At 42.1% G+C, this 18817-nt stretch overlaps 1 protein-coding gene across 14 annotated transcripts in view; it reads right to left on the bottom strand.

Annotated features, from left to right (window-relative positions):
- LOC134207880 (partitioning defective 3 homolog) overlaps positions 1-18817 on the bottom strand; it is a 449770-nt gene that overhangs the window by 151366 nt on the left and 279587 nt on the right. For 10 of the 14 annotated variants that reach the window (XM_062683872.1, XM_062683874.1, XM_062683873.1 and 7 more), the window contains exon 9: positions 6475-7906. The exons of 1 other annotated variant lie outside the window; for it this stretch is intronic. In XM_062683872.1, the coding sequence (XP_062539856.1) occupies positions 7555-7906 (352 nt within the window). In that variant the 3' untranslated portion in view covers positions 6475-7554. Of the gene's footprint in view, positions 1-6474; positions 7907-8323; positions 8751-18817 lie in introns of those variants that run through there. 3 more of the 14 variants (XR_009978437.1, XR_009978438.1, XM_062683870.1) reach the window with 3 other exon arrangements.

Here is an 18817-nt window from a genome sequence, read left to right as displayed (position 1 = left end):
CGGAAGCCTCCTTTCAAAAGACTCGGAAGCATCATTTCAACAGGCTCGGAAGCCTTCTATCACAAGGATCAGAAGCCTCCTCAAGAGTCCCAAAAGTCCCTTTCAAGAAGCTCAAAAGCCTTCTTTCAAGAGGCTCAAAAGTCTTCTTTTCTAGAGGCTCGGAAGCCTCCTTTCAAGAAGCTCAAAAGCCTCCTTTCAAGAGGCTCAAAAGTCCTTTTCAAAAAGCTCAAAAGCCTTCTGTCAAGAAGCTCGGAAGGCTCCTTTCAAGAAACTCGGAAGCATCCTTTCAAGCTGCGCGGAAGCTTCCTTTCAAGAGGCTCAAAAGTCCGTTTCAAGAAACTCAAAAACCTCCTTTCAAGAGGCTCAAAAGCCTCCTCCAAGAGGCTCGGAAGCCTCCTTTCAAAAAGCTCAAAAGTCTTTTTCTCTAGAGGATCGGAAGTCTTCTTCCAAGAAGCTCAAAACCCTTATTTTCTAGAGCCCTCAAAAGCCTCCTTTCAAAAGGCTCAAAAGTCCCTTTCAAGAAGCTCAAAAGCCTCCTTTCAAGAGACTCGGGAGCATCTTTTCAAGAGGCGCGGAAGCATCCTTTCAAGCTGCGCGGAAGCTTCCTTTCAAAAGTCCGTTTCTAGAAACTCAAAAGCCTCCTTTCAAGAGGCTCAAAAACCTCCTTTCAAGAAGCTCAAAAGCCTCCTTTCAAGAGGCTCAAAAGCCTCCTCCAAGAAGCTTGGAAGCCTCCTTTCAAGAAGCTCAAAAGACTTCTTCTCTAGAGGCTCGGAAGCCTTCTTCCAAGAAGCTCAAAAGCCTTCTTTTCTAGAGCCCTCAAAAGCCTCCTTTCGAAAAGCTCGGAAGCCTCCTTTCAAAAGGCTCAAAAGTCCCTTTCAAGAAGCTCAAAAGCCTCCTTTCAAGAAGCTCGGAAGCAATTTTTCTTAAGGCTCAGAAGCGTTTTTCCAAGAGGCTCAAAAGTCCCTTTCAAGAAGCTCTAAAGCCTCCTTTCAAGAGACTCGGAAGCCTCCTTTCAAGAAGCTCAAAAGACTTCTTCTCTAGAGGCCTTCTTCCAAGAAGCTCAAAAGCCTTCTTTTCTAGAGCCCTCAAAAGCCTCCTTTCAAAAGGCTCGGAAGCCTCCTTTCAAAAGGCTCAAAAGTCCCTTTCAAGAAGCTCAAAAGCCTCCTTTCAAGAAGCTCGGAAGCATTTTTTCTCAAGGCTCAGAAGCCTTTTTTCAAGAGGCTCAAAAGCCTCCTTTCAACAAGCTCAAAAGCCTTCTTTTTTAGAACCTCAAAAGCCTCATTTCAAGAGGCTCGGAAGCCTCCTTTCAAAAGGCTCAAAAGTCCCTTTCAAGAAGCTCAAAAGCTTCCTTTCAAGAGGCTCGGAAGCATTATTTTTAAAGGCTCAGAAGCCTTCTTTCAAGAGGCTCAAAAACCTCCTTCAAAGAGGCTCGGAAGCATCCTTTCAAGAGACTCGGAAGCATCCTTTCAAGAGGCTCAAAAGTCCCTTTCAAGAAGCTCAAAAGCCTCCTTCAAGAGGCTCAAAAGCCTTCTCCGAGAGGCTCGGAAGCCTTCCTTCAAGAGGCTCGGAAGCCTTCTTTTCTAGAGGTTTGGAAGCCTTCTTTTTTAGATGCTTGAAAGCCTCTTTTTCTAGAGACTCAAAAGCATCCTTTCAAGAGACTCGGAAGCATCCTTTCAAGAGACTCGGAAGCATCCTAGAAACTCAGTTTCAAGAAACTAAAAAGCCTCCTTTCAAGAGGCTCAAAAACCTCCTTTCAAGAGGCTCGAAAGCCTCCTCCAAGAGGCTCGAAAGCCTCCTTTCAAGAAGCTCAAAAGCCGTCTTTTATAGAGACTCAAAAGCCTCCTTTTTTAGAGACTCAAAAGCCTCTTTTCAAGAGGCTCGAAAGCCTCCTTTCAAGATCCTTTCTAGAGACTCAGAAGCATCCTTTCAAGAGGCAAAGAAGCCTTCTTTCAAAAGGCTCGGAAGCCTCCTTTCAAGGAGCTCAAAAGTCCCTTTCAAGAAGCTCAAAAGCCTCCTTCAAGAGGCTCAAAAGCCTTCTCCGAGAGGCTCGGAAGCCTTCCTTCATAAGGCTCGGAAGCCTTCTTTTCTAGAGGTTTGGAAGCCTTCTTTTTTAGATGCTTGAAAGCCTCCTTTTCTAGAGACTCAAAAGCATCCTTTCAAGAGACTCGGAAGCCTCCTTTAAAGAGACTCGGAAGCATCCTTTCAAGAGACTCGGAAGCATCCTTCCAAAAGGCTTGGAAGCCTTCTTTCAAAAGGCTCAGAAGCCTTCTCAAGAGGCTCAGAAGTTCCTTTCAAGAAGCTCAAAAGTCTCCTTTCAAGAGGCTCAAAAGCCTTCTTTCAAGAGGCTCGGAAGGCTCCTTTCAAGAGACTCGGAAGCATCCTTTCAAGCTGCGCGGAAGCTTCCTTTCAAGAAACTCAAAAGCCTCCTTTCAAGAGGCTCAAAAACCTCCTTTCAAGTGGCTCAAAAGCATCCTTTCAAGAGGCTCAAAAGCCTCCTTTCAAGAGGCTCAAAAGCCTTCTCCAAGAGGCTCGGAAGCCTCGTTTCAAGAACATCAACAGCCTCCTCCAAGAGGCTCGGAAGCCTCCCTTCAAGAAGCTCAAAAGTCTTCTTCTCTAGAGGCTCGGAAGCCTTCTTCCAAGAAGCTCAAAAGTCTTCTTTCCTAGAGCCCTCAAAAGCCTCCTTTCAAAAGGCTCGGAAGCCTCTTTCCAAAAGGCTCAAAAGTCCCTTTCAAGAAGCTCAAAAGCCTCCTTTCAAGAAGCTCGGAAGCATTTTTTCTTAAGGCTCAGAAGCCATTTTTCAAGAGGCGTACCTTCCAAGAAGCTCAAAGGCCTCCTTTCAAGAGACTCGGAAGCCTCCTTCCAAGAAGCTCAAAAGTCTTCTTATCTAGAGGCTCGGAAGCCTTCTTTCAAGAAGCTCAAAAGCCTTATTTTCTAGAGCCCTCAAAGAGCCTCCTTTCAAGAGGCTCGGAAGCCTCTTTTCAGGATCCTTTCTATAGACTCGGAAGCATCCTTTCAAGAGGCAAAGAAGCCTTCTTTCAAAAGGCTCGCAAGCCTCCTTTCAAGGAGCTCAAAAGTCCCTTTCAAGAAGCTCAAAAGCCTCCTGTCAAGAGGCTCAAAAGCATCCTTTCAAAAGGCTCGGAAGCCTTCTTTCAAAAGGCTCAGAAGCCTTCTCAAGAGGCTCACAAGTTCCTTTCAAGAAGCTCAAAAGCCTCCTTTCAAGAAGTTCAAAAGCATTCTTTCAAGAGGCTCGGAAGGCTCCTTTCAAGAGACTCGGAAGCATCCTTTTAAGCTACGCGGACCTTTCAAGAGGCTCAAAAACCTCCTTCCAAGAGGCTCAAAAGCCTCCTCCAAGAGGCTCGGAAGCCTTCTTCCAAGAAGCTCAAAGCCTTCTTTTCTAGAGCCCTCAAAAGCCTCCTTTCAAAAGGCTCAAAAGTCCCTTTCAAGAAGCTCAAAAGCCTCCTTTCAAGAAGCTCAAAAGCCTCCTTTCAAGAAGCTCGGAAGCATTTTTTCTTAAGGCTCAGAAGCCTTTTTTCAAGAGGCTCAAAAGTCCCTTTCAAGAAGCTCAAAAGCCTCCTTTCAAGAGACTCGGAAGCCTTCTTCCAAGAAGCTCAAAAGCCTTCTTTTCTAGAGCCCTTAAAAGCCTCCTTTCAAAAGGCTCAAAAGTCCCTTTCAAGAAGCTCAAAAGCCTCCTTTCAAGAAACTCGGAAGCATTTTTTCTCAAGGCTCGGAAGCCTTTTTTTAAGAGGCTCAAAAGCCTCCTTTCAACAAGCTCAAAGCCTTCTTTAGAGCCTCAAAAGCCTCCTGTCAAGAGGCTCGGAAGCCTCCTTTCAAAAGGCTCAAAAGTCCCTTTCAAGAAGCTCAAAAGCTTCCTTTCAAGAGGCTCGGAAGCATTATTTTTAAAGGCTCAGAAGCCTTCTTTCAAGAGGGTCAAAAACCTCCTTCGAAGAGGCTCGGAAGCATCCTTTCAAGATGCGCGGAAGCATCCTTTCAAGAGGCTCAAAAGTCAGTTTCAAGAAACTAAAAAGCCTCCTTTCAAGAGGCTCAAAAACCTCCTTTCAAGAGGCTCGAAAGCCTCCTCCAAGAGGCTCGAAAGCCTCTTTTCAAGAAGCTCAAAAGTCTTCTTTTCTAGAGGCTCGGAAGCCTCCTTTTTAGGAGCTCAAAAGCCTTCTTTTCTAGAGGCTCAAAAGCCTCCTTTTCTAGAGATTGAAAAGCCTCCTTTCAAGAGGCTCGGAAGCCTCCTTTCAAGAGGCAAAGAAGCCTTCTTTCAAAAGGCTCGGAAGCCTCCTTTCAAGGAGCTTAAAAGTCCCTTTCAAGAAGCTCAAAAGCCACCTTTCAAGAGGCCCAAAAGCCGTCTTTCAAGTGGCTCAAATGCCTCTTCCAAGAGGCTCGGAAGCCTCCTTCCAAGAAGCTCAAAAGCCTTCTTTTCTAGAGGCTCGGAAGCCTCCTTTCAAGAAGCTCAAAAGCCTCCTTTCACTAGGTTCGGTAGCCTCCTTTCAAGAAGCTCGGAAGCCTTTATTTCTAGAGCCTCAAAAGCCTTCTTTTCTAGAGCCTCAAAAGCTTTCTTTTGTAGAGCCCTGGGTGGTGCGGATAGAATCGATTTGGTTGTCAAACTGAAGCCAAAATTTTCTATTGTGCCGGAGCCAAACATTGAAGATTGTGGTTATGTTCGTTTCTGATCTTATATTGAGAAGTATTGTTATTTTTTTGGGAAAAAATAAAAATAAATTTTGTTTGAGTTTTGTATTCTTTGTAACAAATATTCTCACATTATATTTCGAGTGGAAAATTAGTGGGAATGCATCTAAAAAGCACTCGTCACGAAATTTCAAGAGATTCAGCAGCTGATTGGAGCATGAATGTATGTAAACAATCGTAAAGTCATGTAGAGTCTAGCGCATTTGTGCGCTTTCATGCAGCGTGGAAAGAGAAATTCGAAGAGCGGGAAATGTTTGACAGTCAAGTAACTGCAAAATAATTTTGTTTATGGGAGTGATTTCAAAATATCCCTCTGCTCGCTTGAGCACAGAAAAGCGGCTCTATCCGCAGTACCCAGGTAGAGCCTTTTCCTTTAAGAGGCTCGGAAGCATCTTTTCAAGAGGCTCAAAGGCCTTCTTTTCTAGAAACTCAAAAGCCTCCTTTCAAGAGGCTCGGAATCCTTCTTTCGTTCCTTTCGAGAGGCTCGGAAGCCTCTTTTCAAGATGTTCGGAAGCCCTTTTTCAAGAGGCTCGGAAGCCTCCTTTTAAGAGGCGCGGAAGCCTCGCTTCAAGAAGCTCAAAATTTTTATTTCGAGAGACTTGGAAACACACTATCAAGAGGCTCAGAAGCGTCCTTTCAAGATGCAAAGGAAGCTTCCTTTTAAGTGGCTCGAAAAACGCCTTCAAGAGGCTCGGAAGCCTACTTTAAAGGGATTCAAAAGCTGAAAGGTGCTTCTCTTCAAAGGGCTCGGAATTATGTTTTCAAGAGGATTGGAAACCGATTTTCGAGAGGGGGTACCTCAATTAATGCAAAAGATCGAAGCGGTACCTCTGAAGAAAAAGGTTGCGAACCGCGACCGTAACCGATATGCTTTATGTGGAGACAGACTCCTAGGAAAGATCCATAAATTACGTAACGCTAAAATTTGCTATTGTCAACCCCCCCTCCCTTATGTCACATTTTTTTGTATGAAGCAAGCAATTTTTATATGGATTGTCACACTTTGGGCAAGCCCTACTCCTCCATCTAAGCATTATGTAATTCATGGATGCTCCCCATAGAGGCAGGTCCTCACTAGTGTTACAATAAGTCGGAAGGGATTTCCCGCAAAACCCCGATAGCCATCAAATGTCGGATGTTTGTCCCGATCTTGTATCTTCCGGGAAAAGTTGCGGTGTTTCAAATATTGGAAAACAAACTATGCAACAGTTGATTGGATGTCATGAAGTCAAAGTGCTCGAACCACCATTCATCTTCGATTCGTTTAGGCGCCATGAAAGCGTAGAAGAGCCGATTCCTGGTTGATGTGGCTTTTTCTCCTGCGTTTGCGAGAAAGTCCACCCACGTTCGCGACATGAGCGTTGACGGGCTGAAACTTTGGCTCGTATGACTTTTGATCGTTCTATCGCGGCTTTAGATTCTGTTCTCTCCACTATTTTTTTATGCTTCAGCGATCCGTTGATTTTTCTGAGTTTCCAATTCGCCCAGATTCTTTACTGGTCTGCTCTACGCTACTACCTTCCGGAATATTTTCACCACTAGTCTCAAATCCGCGCAATTGCCAATGAGATGTTGATGATCAGACGTAATCGAAACAACAGCCACATAGCCAAAAGGCTCCATTTTCATTTCCAGATGATGGAGATGCGGTTGATGATCCGAAAGGTATGAGGAACACGGTGTAAGATGGATCGATCAGATGGAACAAAATAAGGACACCCTCAATAATATCTCAAGGATTTTTCTTTCTGTTCTATCGTATGGAAACCCAATCTCACATATCAATCACTGAAGTTACTTTTATGCTTTTTCTTCGCTTCTATAATACTTCATATAGATTCTTCGATCCAGTAGCAGTAGATGAGTTCGTTGGTATAACAATTTACAATACATCGTCTCTTTAATATACTTTCTTTTTCATCTATATAATATAAATGTTAATATTTTAGACTTGCATCTGTTTCGCCAATGTATAAGGCAACTAATTAAGTAGACAGCCGCCGCGGCAGCACAGCACATGTTTTACGATCATTAACAGACTATTAATATTCCTAACGTTTTATTGGTGCGGGTGCGAACTGAGTTAAGTACCTTTAAGTATGTCAGAAATCGTAATGGAATGCACAAGGGGCGCTCGCGAACTGCGATGCCTTTGCGTAACGATGTACGAGAATCGATTGAATCCCAATAAACAATTGGAAGCATGTTAATCTATATTTACAGTTGGAAATGCTCTCACCGGGTGAGAACTTTCGTTTAAATTTTTAAATTTTTCGTTAACAATAAAGCACTTTTTGTTTCGCGTGTTTTTAATAAATATTTACAAGCTGCGCATAATTTACAAGTGCGGGTTATCCAATTTCGTAACTAATAAGGAATTATACATAGTTAAGGGTGTATAAACGTTTCTCGTTAAAACAATAAGCATCGTTAACTGTTCTGCGATTTTCCGCGAAAACCTTAATGCTCAATAGATTCATAACAGAATAATCTTAGAGAAAAATCTTGATTAGGATTTTGTTCGTTTCGATTAAAAAGATATGTAGATTTTAGAATGGATACTTAGGGCACTAGTGGTAACTAAAAAAATGATCTAAAACATCATTTTTTTAATCGAGTGGAAATTACTTACGCAAAAGTTTAACGTAACCTAACTTTCTACACGACCAATAATACAAGAAATAAACGACGGATAATGGCTTAGATACTTTCGTGAATGAGACGTTGCAACATCACAGAACGTTTCGTGTTTTAGATATTCCTACTGAGGCGATGTTCGCTCGTCGAGACAACTGACAACACTGGGAATGATGCCAGTTTCCGATTTGTAATTTTTGCCTCTAGAGAACAGCTCCTTCGCTACTGATAGGAAAGCTGATTCTGAATTTGCACCTGAGTCACGAAGGGTCCTCGACTCCGAATCGAACCGTGACCGGAAGACGTCGACTGAGCGGTTCCGTTCCAGCTGCCCGACGATTGCTGCTGCTGTAGCTGTTTCGATGGGGACGAGGGTTGACTGGTTTTCCGCTGGGAACCCCCGAGGCCGTTGTGGTGCTGGATGGTTTCGTACATGGCTCCGCCGCCATCGTAGTAGTTGGAAACGGGCCGCGGTTGCTTCAGTTTCTGGTGCTGCTGCTGATGATGGATGGCGAGGTCCACCGGAGGAGTGTTTCTGGTCGATCTTTGGGAATGATAATGATGATGACGTCGACTATTGGGATTGTGTTTGTGTTCGGATTTGGATTTTGGTTCGGGTATTGTACATTTTACAACAGATGATTTGGTGGAACGGAAAGCAGAGAAAACAGATTCGAAACGTTTGATTTCAGATTGAAGCATGGTTACAGCAGTTCGAAAAATAATTATGGGCATCGCATGATGCCGCTCTTATCAATCTAATTAGAATGCTTGTTCTAGTACTACTCATTTTTCAAGTTTACGCCTACAAGTAGGCAAGCATGCGTGCAACATTTAAAGCTTCTACTACTAATTATGGTGAAGCATGACTATGACTAAGCTAAGTATCTAATCTAAGCGAATTTTGATTGCAGAACGAGGAAATTACGTGCAAAAGTTCAAGGCAGTATAAGATGCAAATAGAAAGGGACCGGGACGGGCGGACCATTACCTTTCCTGTTCCACCTTTTCCCGCTGGCGTCGCACCTGTTGGCGCATCTGGTCCAGCGTGGATTCCGACAAGAAATCCACCGGACTGTGACTAGGACCACTGTTGGCAGCGGCGTACGCCGGACCCGTCGTCGTAGGTGAGCCCGTTCTTTCTCCGGGATGGCTGCTGTCGCTGGGGCTGCTGTTGCTGACCGCGCGGGTTCGGCTCACGTACCGACAGTAGTCGCTGCTTAGCTGACGTTGGTGTTGCGGTACGGGCGGTGGAGGGGCGACCATCTGCATCTGGCGCAGGGCTCGCAACAAATCGATGGAAATGAGATCTTCCAGCGTGGTTGCGGGCGACCGAGGGTGACGGCTGCTGGAGGTGGGTGGTACTGGTGGATCGGGAGAGGTTGAGCGGGATCTTGGATCGGCTGGCGGCAAGGTTGCTGTAGCGTTAGGGTTAGCTTGATTGTTACTGGATTGGCATTGGCTTATGAGGGCATAGATATGGTTAGCGGAACCACTACCACCACTAGCGAGATTACCGTGGGAAGACGACCGTGAGGCCAGCGTTAGTCGGTTACTGTGGATGGAATCGGTTTGAACGTGAAATCGGTATGTTGCTGTACAAGTAGAGTATGAGGATGTGGTGCTTCTAACGTGTGGGAGACTGCGCTACGTAGCCACGGGAATGATTTAATTTAAAGACCCTCTTTTAAGGTTGTACGACTGAAAGTGAACCAGGAAGATCAAAACATAGAGGGGCTAGACTAGGGTCTACAAAAAAAATGAACCGTTCACTAAATGTTTGAAGGAAGAAGAGGACAGCTTCCTCGAAATATGACTAAGTAAAACTTTTGGAACGATGGAACAAAAACGTAAATATATCAGGAAAAAAAAAATATATATATCAGGCAAAACCCAACTTAATTCACCTAGTGGTGATACTGCCTTTCTCGCATTTAGCCAAGGCACCAACCTTATATGGCGCTTATATAGTTCGATTCCATTTTCTTAATAACTTTTAAACGCAATAGACGATCATTATCAAATTCAATAGTGATCAACAAGGCTTTGTCCCCTGTCGAATGCAACTTGTTGCGAGAAAATCGGTTAAGAATTACTATATGAAAAAGTGGCTAATGTTTTTCGGTTTTCGTGTGCACACACACACACATACACACGGACAGACAGACATTTGTTCAGTTCGACGAGCTGAGTCGATTGGTATATAACATCATGGGTCTACGAGACTTCTATAAAAAGTTCGATTTTGTAGTGAAATGATAGCCTTTCGGTACAACTTTGTTGTACGAGAAAGGCAAAACTGATTAATGACGTTTCAGTAAATTTTAAACTGATTTTTAAAAAGGTGTTTTTATGATGCTTATATTTACCATATGGGGCGATATGGCCACCCCCTCGGGGCAAGACGAGCAAGGACCAAACATTATATCAAAAGTGTGCTATATTTAATTAGGACGGGTGACACCCCAACTAACAATTTTGGTGCTAAAAGCTTCAACTTCTAGCCTTAGGTTGTATAGTATCCGAATAAAAGCAGCCAATGCTGAATAAAAGAAAAGCCTCCTCAAATAATCCCTTATACAGCAACTGTTCGCTAACTGGACTAAAACAGCAGCCAGGTTAACGAACGCCGCTTTTTAACCGGGCTAATCTAAAAAATATTCGGATGTGCCGAGGGGGATGTCAATTCAGTTTCGTGAATGCTGTTGTTCAGTCAATTTCGTAAATACGGAATTAGTTTTTGTTTGTGATCGACTGAGTGAGACCGCGTTCGCGATTCATTTGGTGTTGCGAATTCTATTTACGATAAAATATTAAATACATAGTGCAATGGAAAACGTATTACCCAGGTATTACCCTCCACTCAAAAACGTAAGCAGCGAACGCTTACATTGGTCGAGAAGGTGCAAATCATCGATGAGTTCGAAGCTGGACGCGGAACGCAAGGATCGCTAGCCAGGAAATACGGCGTAGGTTCGTCCTCAGTGTTTCGATTTATAAAGCACAAAAATCAAATACGAAACGGGCTTGGTAGTCTACCGGCTACCGCTTCTGCCTCATACGCAGGAGGTCGTGGGTTCAATCCCAGGCCCGTTCCATTCCTCCTACTTTGTATCTTTTCATATATTTCTCATGTTCTAGCAATCGCTAGAACTGAAAATGGGCTTTCATACCGTTTCCATTTTCTATCCCCTATACCTCCTACAACTTGATTAGTTCTAACAGATAACTGTTAGAGTTCGAAATGAGCAAAAAAGAGAATATACATCATCCTTTCATTAACTATCACATTGGCAATCCGTTAACCAAGACGAACCTCTGCCATGAACCTTAACCCCCAGATTCCAATAACATTCCGCATTCCAATATTTCCCTTTGATGGAAGAAATGCTTTATGTATGGATTCTTCAGCAGCGGGAGGCAAACATCATTGTCACATCGGAAGCATTTCGTTTGAAGGGAGAGCTATTTTTCCAAGAGATTCAGAAACGAGGACATTACGTGGAGGAGAATTTCGCTTTTTCGGAAGGTTGGATGCGTCGTTTCAGAATCCGATTTGGGTTGCAGGTGAAGCGTGTATCCGGTGAAAAGGCTTCGGCTGATGTGGAACCATATATGCGATTCAAGGATATTTTGAAAACGCAAATTATTCAAATGTGCCTGGAGAAATCCCAAATTTATAACGCAGATGAGTCTGCTAGTTTTGTTAAGTTGCTTGCATCACGAAGCGTAGTCCTTTCTTACGAGAAGAAAGCGTCGGGCGGAAACTGAATAAGATGCGATATACTTTCATGCCATGCTGTAATATCGATGGTTCCAACAAGCTAAAGCTGATGTTTATTGGAACCGCTGCAAAACCACGTTCGTTTCCGGCCAATGGACAACTCGATGTATCTTATTATAGTTCTAAGAAGGCTTGGATGACTAGAGAGCTATTTCGAACATGGTTCTATAATGAGTTCGTGCCGGCCGTCAGAGAATTTTCTAAAAAATCTGGCCTAGAACCGAAAGCGTTGTTGGTTCTTGATAACTGCACGGCGCACTATAATGGAGGAGAAGATTTGGTATCAGACGATGGCCTGATTAAAGTAAAATAACTTTATACTTTTTCATAACGTGTTGGGTTTTGATATTTATAAATTTCCTTAGGTTAGGTATATATCTACCACCAAATGTGACTTCGGAGTGTCAGCCGATGGACCAGTCAGTGATTAATGCTATAAAAACAAGGTACAAACGAAAGCTCATGCTAACATTAGTACTTGAAGATGAGAAGCTGAAGTTCGAGGATCGACTCAAAAAAATTATGCTACTACAAAGCATTGATTGGCTTACTTCCTCATGGGATGAAATCAGTGCGTCTACGATCGAAAACTCTTGGAAAAAATTGATTGACCAGTTTCCAGAACGCGTCTGGGCTCCAGCTGAACCTGATGAGACAAACATATTAGATGATATGAAAAATCTGGTTAAAGCGGTTGACACTCTGGCTGGTACTACTACTACGGATGAGGATATCAACTTATGGATGGCTGGTCGTGTCTACGACAACGACGAAAATCCTGCATGGCTAACAACTGTCATACCCCAGAAACCCATTGCCCAGAAAGTGATTCCCCAGAAATTAATTCCCCTGAATGCACTACTCCCCAGAATACCACAATCCCCCGAAAGACATTTCCCAGAATGCCTCCATCCCCCGAAAGACATTCTCCAGAATGTCCTAATCCCCAGAATACCATACCCCAGAATGCACCATTTCCTAGCTTAGACTAAATACTTCGTAATTGCTTCATCCCGGGCAAATGCGTACTTTTAAAGAAGGAGTCATCTACTCTTTTGCCTTATACCGGGCAAATGCGTACTATCAAAGAAGGAGTCATTTACTCTTCTGCCTTTTTTCCTGGCAAATGCATACTTTTGAAGAAGTAGTTATCTACTCGTTTGCCTTTTTCCGGGCAAACGCATACTTTTAAAGAAGAAGTCATCTACTCTTTTGCATTATCCCGGGCAAATGCGTACTTTAAAAAAATGAGTGATTTACTCTTTTACCTTTTCCGGGCAAATGCATACTTTTGAAGAAGTAGTTATCTACTCGTTTGCCTTTTTCCGGGCAAATGCATACTTTTAAAGAAGGAGTCATCTACTCTTTTGTCTTATTCCAGGTAAATAAATACTTCGAAAAATGGAAATCATATATTCTTACGACCCATTGCATTTCATACTCTTTTCAACGATTATGCCAAATGGTCATTATGCCAAACGGCTTTATGCCAACCGGCATTATGCCATATGGGCTTCCCCCAATATGAACAACGAGTATAATGGATTATATGCTCCTTCGTATTATATGTGACCCCTAACAAACATATCAAATGGGCTCCATTCCAGGCAAATGCGTGCTTTAAAATAAGGCAGCATATGTCGTTTAGCCTTATAAGTATTTTTGCATAGAAATATAGTATCTAGTATTTTTAATTTATAGAAATGACAGCGAAAAACATAGTTTCTTAGACTGATACCTTTTTCTGGGGAACTGGTCATTCTGGGTTTTTGGTTTCTGGGGAATGGGTCATTCGGGTTTTTTTTCTGGGGAATAGGTCATTCTGGGGATTTCTTTTCGGGGAAATGGTGCATTCTGGAGAATTGGTCGTTCTGGGAAATGGAATTCTGGGAAATACCATTCTGGGGAACTGATTCTGGGGATTGGTATTCTGGGCATTGACATACAACCCTCACGCTCCTTCAATGTGAACGTATACTATACACATGTGGAAGTGTTGGTTTCATAAATTGATTGTGAGTGATTTGATTATGCGTCCAATTTGGGAATCTAGAGCTTATTCAGTAGCCGCTAGGTTGCGAAGGCCGACGGAGGTCCTTCGTATCTTAGCACCAGTCTGGCGTACTGAGGGTCGTGGGTTCGAGTCCCATCGAAAAGAAAGTAGTTACCTCCAATACATTTTCCAAATCAATATCTTCCACATAACGTACATATTCACATATGAGTTTTCACAACATTGTAAATTAATGTCCAAGTCGAGTGGTTTAATCGCCGGAATATAGGCAATTAACTTTGATTGAACCATATGAGAGAGTTAGTTCTGAAAATGTATTGCGAGAGATTGGGTACGTGCCAGTGCTGGGAATTCGGTTTCATCAGTACCCGCTGAGCTGCGGAGGACGACGGAGGTCCTTCGTAGCTTAGTAGGGAAAGCACCTGTCTAGCGTACTGGTTTCATGGGATCAAACCCCACCGAAGAGAGCGGTTACCCTCCAATACCTTTTTTCGAACCAAATCTAAGGTACACCGGGGCAAGTTGAAATACGGGGTAAGTTGAAACAGAAGCTGTAATTTAGATCTGAAATGACCAAATGCCCTGATATTTTTTTCAACAGACTACTCCCCTAAACGCACCTGCCATGGCCGGAAGATTGCAGCTTTCAAAAGCAATCCCTGCCATTGTTTATTTTTCGCCCTTTGCCAAATCCTAACCAACTATTTGACATGCCAATGAAACAGGTTCTAAAATGATGTTTGAAAGAGTTTTTTTTTATCATTATCATTTTATTCATTCAATGTTGAATGAGCATAATGATTATGAAAAATCGATGAAAGACACGTTTTTTTTTGTATTTTGGTTGTTTGAAATTGCTCCACATTTTCAACCCACCGGGACAAATAGAAATGCATGGTGCGGGACAAGTTGAAACAACGATTCAAAATGTCACAAATGAATTCAACATGGTCCGTAAATACATACATTCGGAAAACATAAATTTATAAAAATAAGCAAACTTCTGAAAATAAAACTAAAAAATTTCCGCCAATCCCGTCATGAATGCAACCCTTCTATAATCTCCACTGGAATGAAAAGGGGTCATGTTTTATCTGCAGTTTTGAGATTCTCAATCTACTAAGCATTGACTCTCAAAAAAATCAAACATAGCCGTGCGGTAAGATGCGCGTCTACAAAGCAAGACCATGCTGAGGGTGGATGGATTCGATTCCCGGTGCCGGTCTAGGCAATTTTCGGTTTGGAAATTGTCTCGACTTCCCTGGGCATAAAAGTATCATCGTATTAGCCTCGTGATATACGAATGCAAAAATGGTAACTTGGCTTAGAAAATTCGCGGTTTAAAACTGTAGAAGGGCTTAATGAACATTAAGCTTCGAGGCGGCAATGTCCCAGTGGGGGATGTAATGCCAATAAGAAGAAGTTAATTCTCATTCAAGTCATAATTAACGTTGGCAGTCTTGGCCCACTTTCCCCTAATCCGGATTAATTTTTTCGTCGAAATTGAAATATTGCACAAGATTTTGTTATACGGCACCAATATTTCGACGTTTGCATGTTACCAAAACATCCCTACATTCATTATTTCTTTATAGCTCTCCCATACTAAAATCCAAGATGGCTGAATCGTGAATTTGGCAGATTGGAACACCTAGTGGTGTATTCATCTTGGTTATGTAATTTGAGCGGGTCGTAAATGAACGCAAAATGAACTTTTGTTCGAGTGCTTAAGTGTCAAAATCGATTAGGTGAGTGAATTTGATGAACCCCTCACATGTCTATAGAGATGAGTGACGTTTGACACACGCACACTAATGTTCGATTCGTTATGTGTAAATATAGTTGGTTTTCCTTCTGTCCATAACCTCAAAATTGATGGAGCCTTCACAATTATTCTAGAAGGGTTAAAAAATATATGAAAATTTACTCATTTTAACCCAAACTTCGATGAGTATCACCATCTAGGAGTGTTTATTTTCCGTTTCATCGGCACTCACACATTCGGAGAGCGTAGGTCCATTATTTGACGTTTGAGCGGTGCAGAAATTCATTTTGAATGAACTTGATATATGAAAAAGTGTTCATTTTTAGTTAACAGTGCACCGCTCAAACGTCAGTGTGTTCATTTGGTGCACTGGACCATATAGACCAACGCAAAATGAACTACCGGAAGAAATTCTCACATTTCAGTGGGTCGTATAATGAATGCAAAATAAACTTTTGTTCAAGTGAAGTTTAGACTAACATTTGAAAAGGGCATAAAAACCGAAGTTTATTCTTTCTGATTCCTCGTTTACATACCTCGCTATATACATAGACAAAGAACTGGAAAGAATAACTTTTGGCTGTAACGCCTTTTTCAAATGATGGTCTAGAAGTCTATAGACCTGTGCGGGGGTTCATCAAAACGAAAGTTCATTTTGCAATCATTATTTGATAAGGGCTGATGTCCACGTAGTGGTATTTTTTAGGCTGTACGCACGCCGCGTCCACGCAAGGTACCCAGCATGAAATGGAGTAATGCACACGTATACGTGTGCACGACTACATTTCTCGCTTAACTTTTCAGAAGGACCTGAGTAAAAAATTTTTCATGAATTCATTTGACTAGCGCAATCAACAGAACGACATGAAAGTTATTGATAGCAGTATTCAAATTAATTCATGGAAAAAATGTTACTTAGTTCCTTTTGAAAAGTTAAGCGATATTTGATGCTCGGTACCCTGCGTGGACTTGGTGTGCACACAGCTTGAAAAAACGCTACGTGGGCATCGGCCCCAATCAACCCCGTGGCAAGAGGTGCTTCTCAGCGTAGCGAACATCATCATAAATTTGTCCAGCATACATTTTGAAAAGTACTTCTCCCGAATCGTGCGTTCACAAGAAACTAGATTTTATCCAAAATATTGTTGGTTACACATTTTCAATTTGTTCAAAAATAATACCAGCTATTATGGGCATGTAAATATAATCCTTAAACATCTTTCTGCATACTATTTATTTCATTTCAATTTCACTATTGAATGTTGTTCGATTCAGGCTTGTAAAATGTCATCTGCATGTCATTTGACTAATTTGCTCATAACTTTCTTTAGAAGCAAAATTTCTTCCATAATTTTGAATGTACTCATAACGCTTGAGTAGGGTTATATTTTTGTCCAAGGGTACATTGCTCTAAGTATAACATCAAAGGCTGGAGAGTGAAAACTCTCCAAAATGTCACGTGTCATTTGACATTAGGGATCGTTCAAAAATTACGTCCATCGTTTTTCGGCATTTTCAACCCCCCTCCCCCCTCATGTCACAAACTGTCACAAATCACTGACCCCCCCTCCCCTGTACGTACATGTGTCATTTTTATTTTGGTGATTATTTAAGTTTTTCTTTTTCGTACACTACTTTTACAATAGCATAGTGAGTTATGTCCCTTACTAACAGTTTGAATATATGTTTTTTAAATGCAAATTGTCCCTAAAATACTTTAAATTTTTTTTAGGGTGGACGTCACAAAAGACGAACCCCCCTTCCTCCCCCTGTCACAAACTGTCACAAAATTCGGACCCCCCTCCCCCCTCAAACCTTGGACGTAATTTTTGAACGACCCCAATGTCATTTGAATGACATTTTGCCTCCCACGCCCCAGATTACATATTTACAGCAAAGTCTCGTTAGACAAAGTTGTAGGCCCATTTAACCGCTATAAGTTCGTCATACAACATGAATTGATAGCTACCTTCTGAAACAAGTTCTGGGAAAATTATACAAACGAATGCAAATGACATTTTACAACACTGGTTCGATTTGCATCCTCGGACCATTTTAACTGTAATGCTCACCACAGTATAAACAATAATAATATCTTTTGTTTGATTCGGAGCAGGAAAACAAGTTACGAAATATGATTTCGTGTAGCGTTTGATTTTATATCGGTTCTCTCCAATTCGTAAGTTTATTATATTTTATCATCAAATAACATAATTCTCATGGACATAGATGTAAATCTTGCAAATTATTTCGAAAACAATTTTCAGATTCAACCAAAACAAATAGTAAACAAAGCACATGATGTTTATTTTGATGAACATGGTGGCTATTGTCAAACCCCTTGTGATAGTATAGTATAGTATAGGGCCAGGGGGTGGCCCTAACAGAGACAACTATCATTCAGGCTTGGCATTGATCATGATGGTCAATGGTATGCTTAGTTTTTTTCTCCTGTTGATCGTCGTCATCAAACGCAACGTTAGCAACCATAGTTCCTACCCATAAACCATAACATCGCGACCAAGAAACCACAGGTAACCATTGTTCGCGCCTAAAGCGAACGTGATAGAATGTTTGTCCCTAGTTACCAATCCTAAAGTTAATCACCCCAAAATCCCGCATCCCATCCTACTAACCCCGAGTCGATCGCGGGTGTTTCGGTCCCATTCCTACTAACAACCATTTTGAAAATGAACACGCACTCCTCATCCAAACGGGATAGCTTGCATGCTTGGCTCGCGAAGTCCCGTTAGCGGAAAGTCCCGTTATGAAGCTGACGCCATCAGCAAGGACAAAGAAGAAGAAGAAGCCTAAGACGAGAGCACCGACAGCAATGACGACTTGGCAACATGACGCACGCTGATTGGCCGACCAATCAGGAGGCAGATAGGATTCAATATCTTGTATATAAGAAATGTGCATTCGCTCAAGTTCATTCAGTTGTTTGTAAACCTTCACTCCAAATACATCGTAGTCAAATTTTAACCCGCAGCCTTTTTCTTGGACAAGCCAAACCAAACAGCCTTTCTCAAGGCTTCAAGAGTTAAGAAATAATTTATAGTCGCTATCGTACGGACTTGGAGGCCCTTCAGCTGACGTTGATACAGTCCACATTCCAACCGAGCCAACTGAGTGGCTCATTCCAGGTATCCTTCAGAGGGAAGGTGCCGCCGTCGAGGTAAATATTCCGACAGTTCCTCGCTAATCGTCCGTGACTCGGACAACCATAACAAGTGTTTCCATTCCTTGATCATCAGTGGCTCTGACCGTTGTTAGTTTGATGATCGTGACCAAAATATTCTCCAGCTTTCAACATCCTACACACTTAGTTTCTTAGTAAATTTTGAAACTGAACTTCGCAAAAACAAAAATCTTTTTTTGCTTATTATCAGCAAAATATTTTCCGAATCTTAGCAACAGAAATGTCACTTTTACTGAAATATCGGCAAAAACCATGTTTCCTAAAACTGAGCGGTGCCCACCTCGGGAAACAAAAAATGCTGAGATCTCGGCGAATTCCTCAATTGACTTGCATTCGTACACGGCCGGCGCTGGTATTGCTTATTTTTGGGTCACCAAAATTTCTTACACATTGAAGATAATGTTAGTCCCAAACTTCATCTGTTGGTTCTTTGTGTAATTACAGCTGACCTGGCAATAACTGAGTAGCAACCGTGGGCGGTCAATCATACTAATGCTCATGCTCATATTCGACCAAATAGAGTAACATAAGTGCTGCTGCAACCAAAGCAGTAAGATTTGTGCTGCTGGGAGTCCTTCGAGTTTTTAAAATAAGGCTTCCATGCCATTTGAAAGGAAGTTTTGGAGTATCTTAAATGAACGCTTCCAAGCCTCTTGAAAAAGGATTTGCGAGCCTGATAAAGGAAAGCTTCGAGTCTTTAAAAAAAAGGCTTCCGAACCA

Source organism: Armigeres subalbatus, chromosome 1, assembly GCF_024139115.2.
Source record: "Armigeres subalbatus isolate Guangzhou_Male chromosome 1, GZ_Asu_2, whole genome shotgun sequence".
Taxonomy (NCBI): domain Eukaryota; kingdom Metazoa; phylum Arthropoda; class Insecta; order Diptera; family Culicidae; genus Armigeres; species Armigeres subalbatus.
This window is presented reverse-complemented; position numbering and strand designations above follow the sequence as displayed.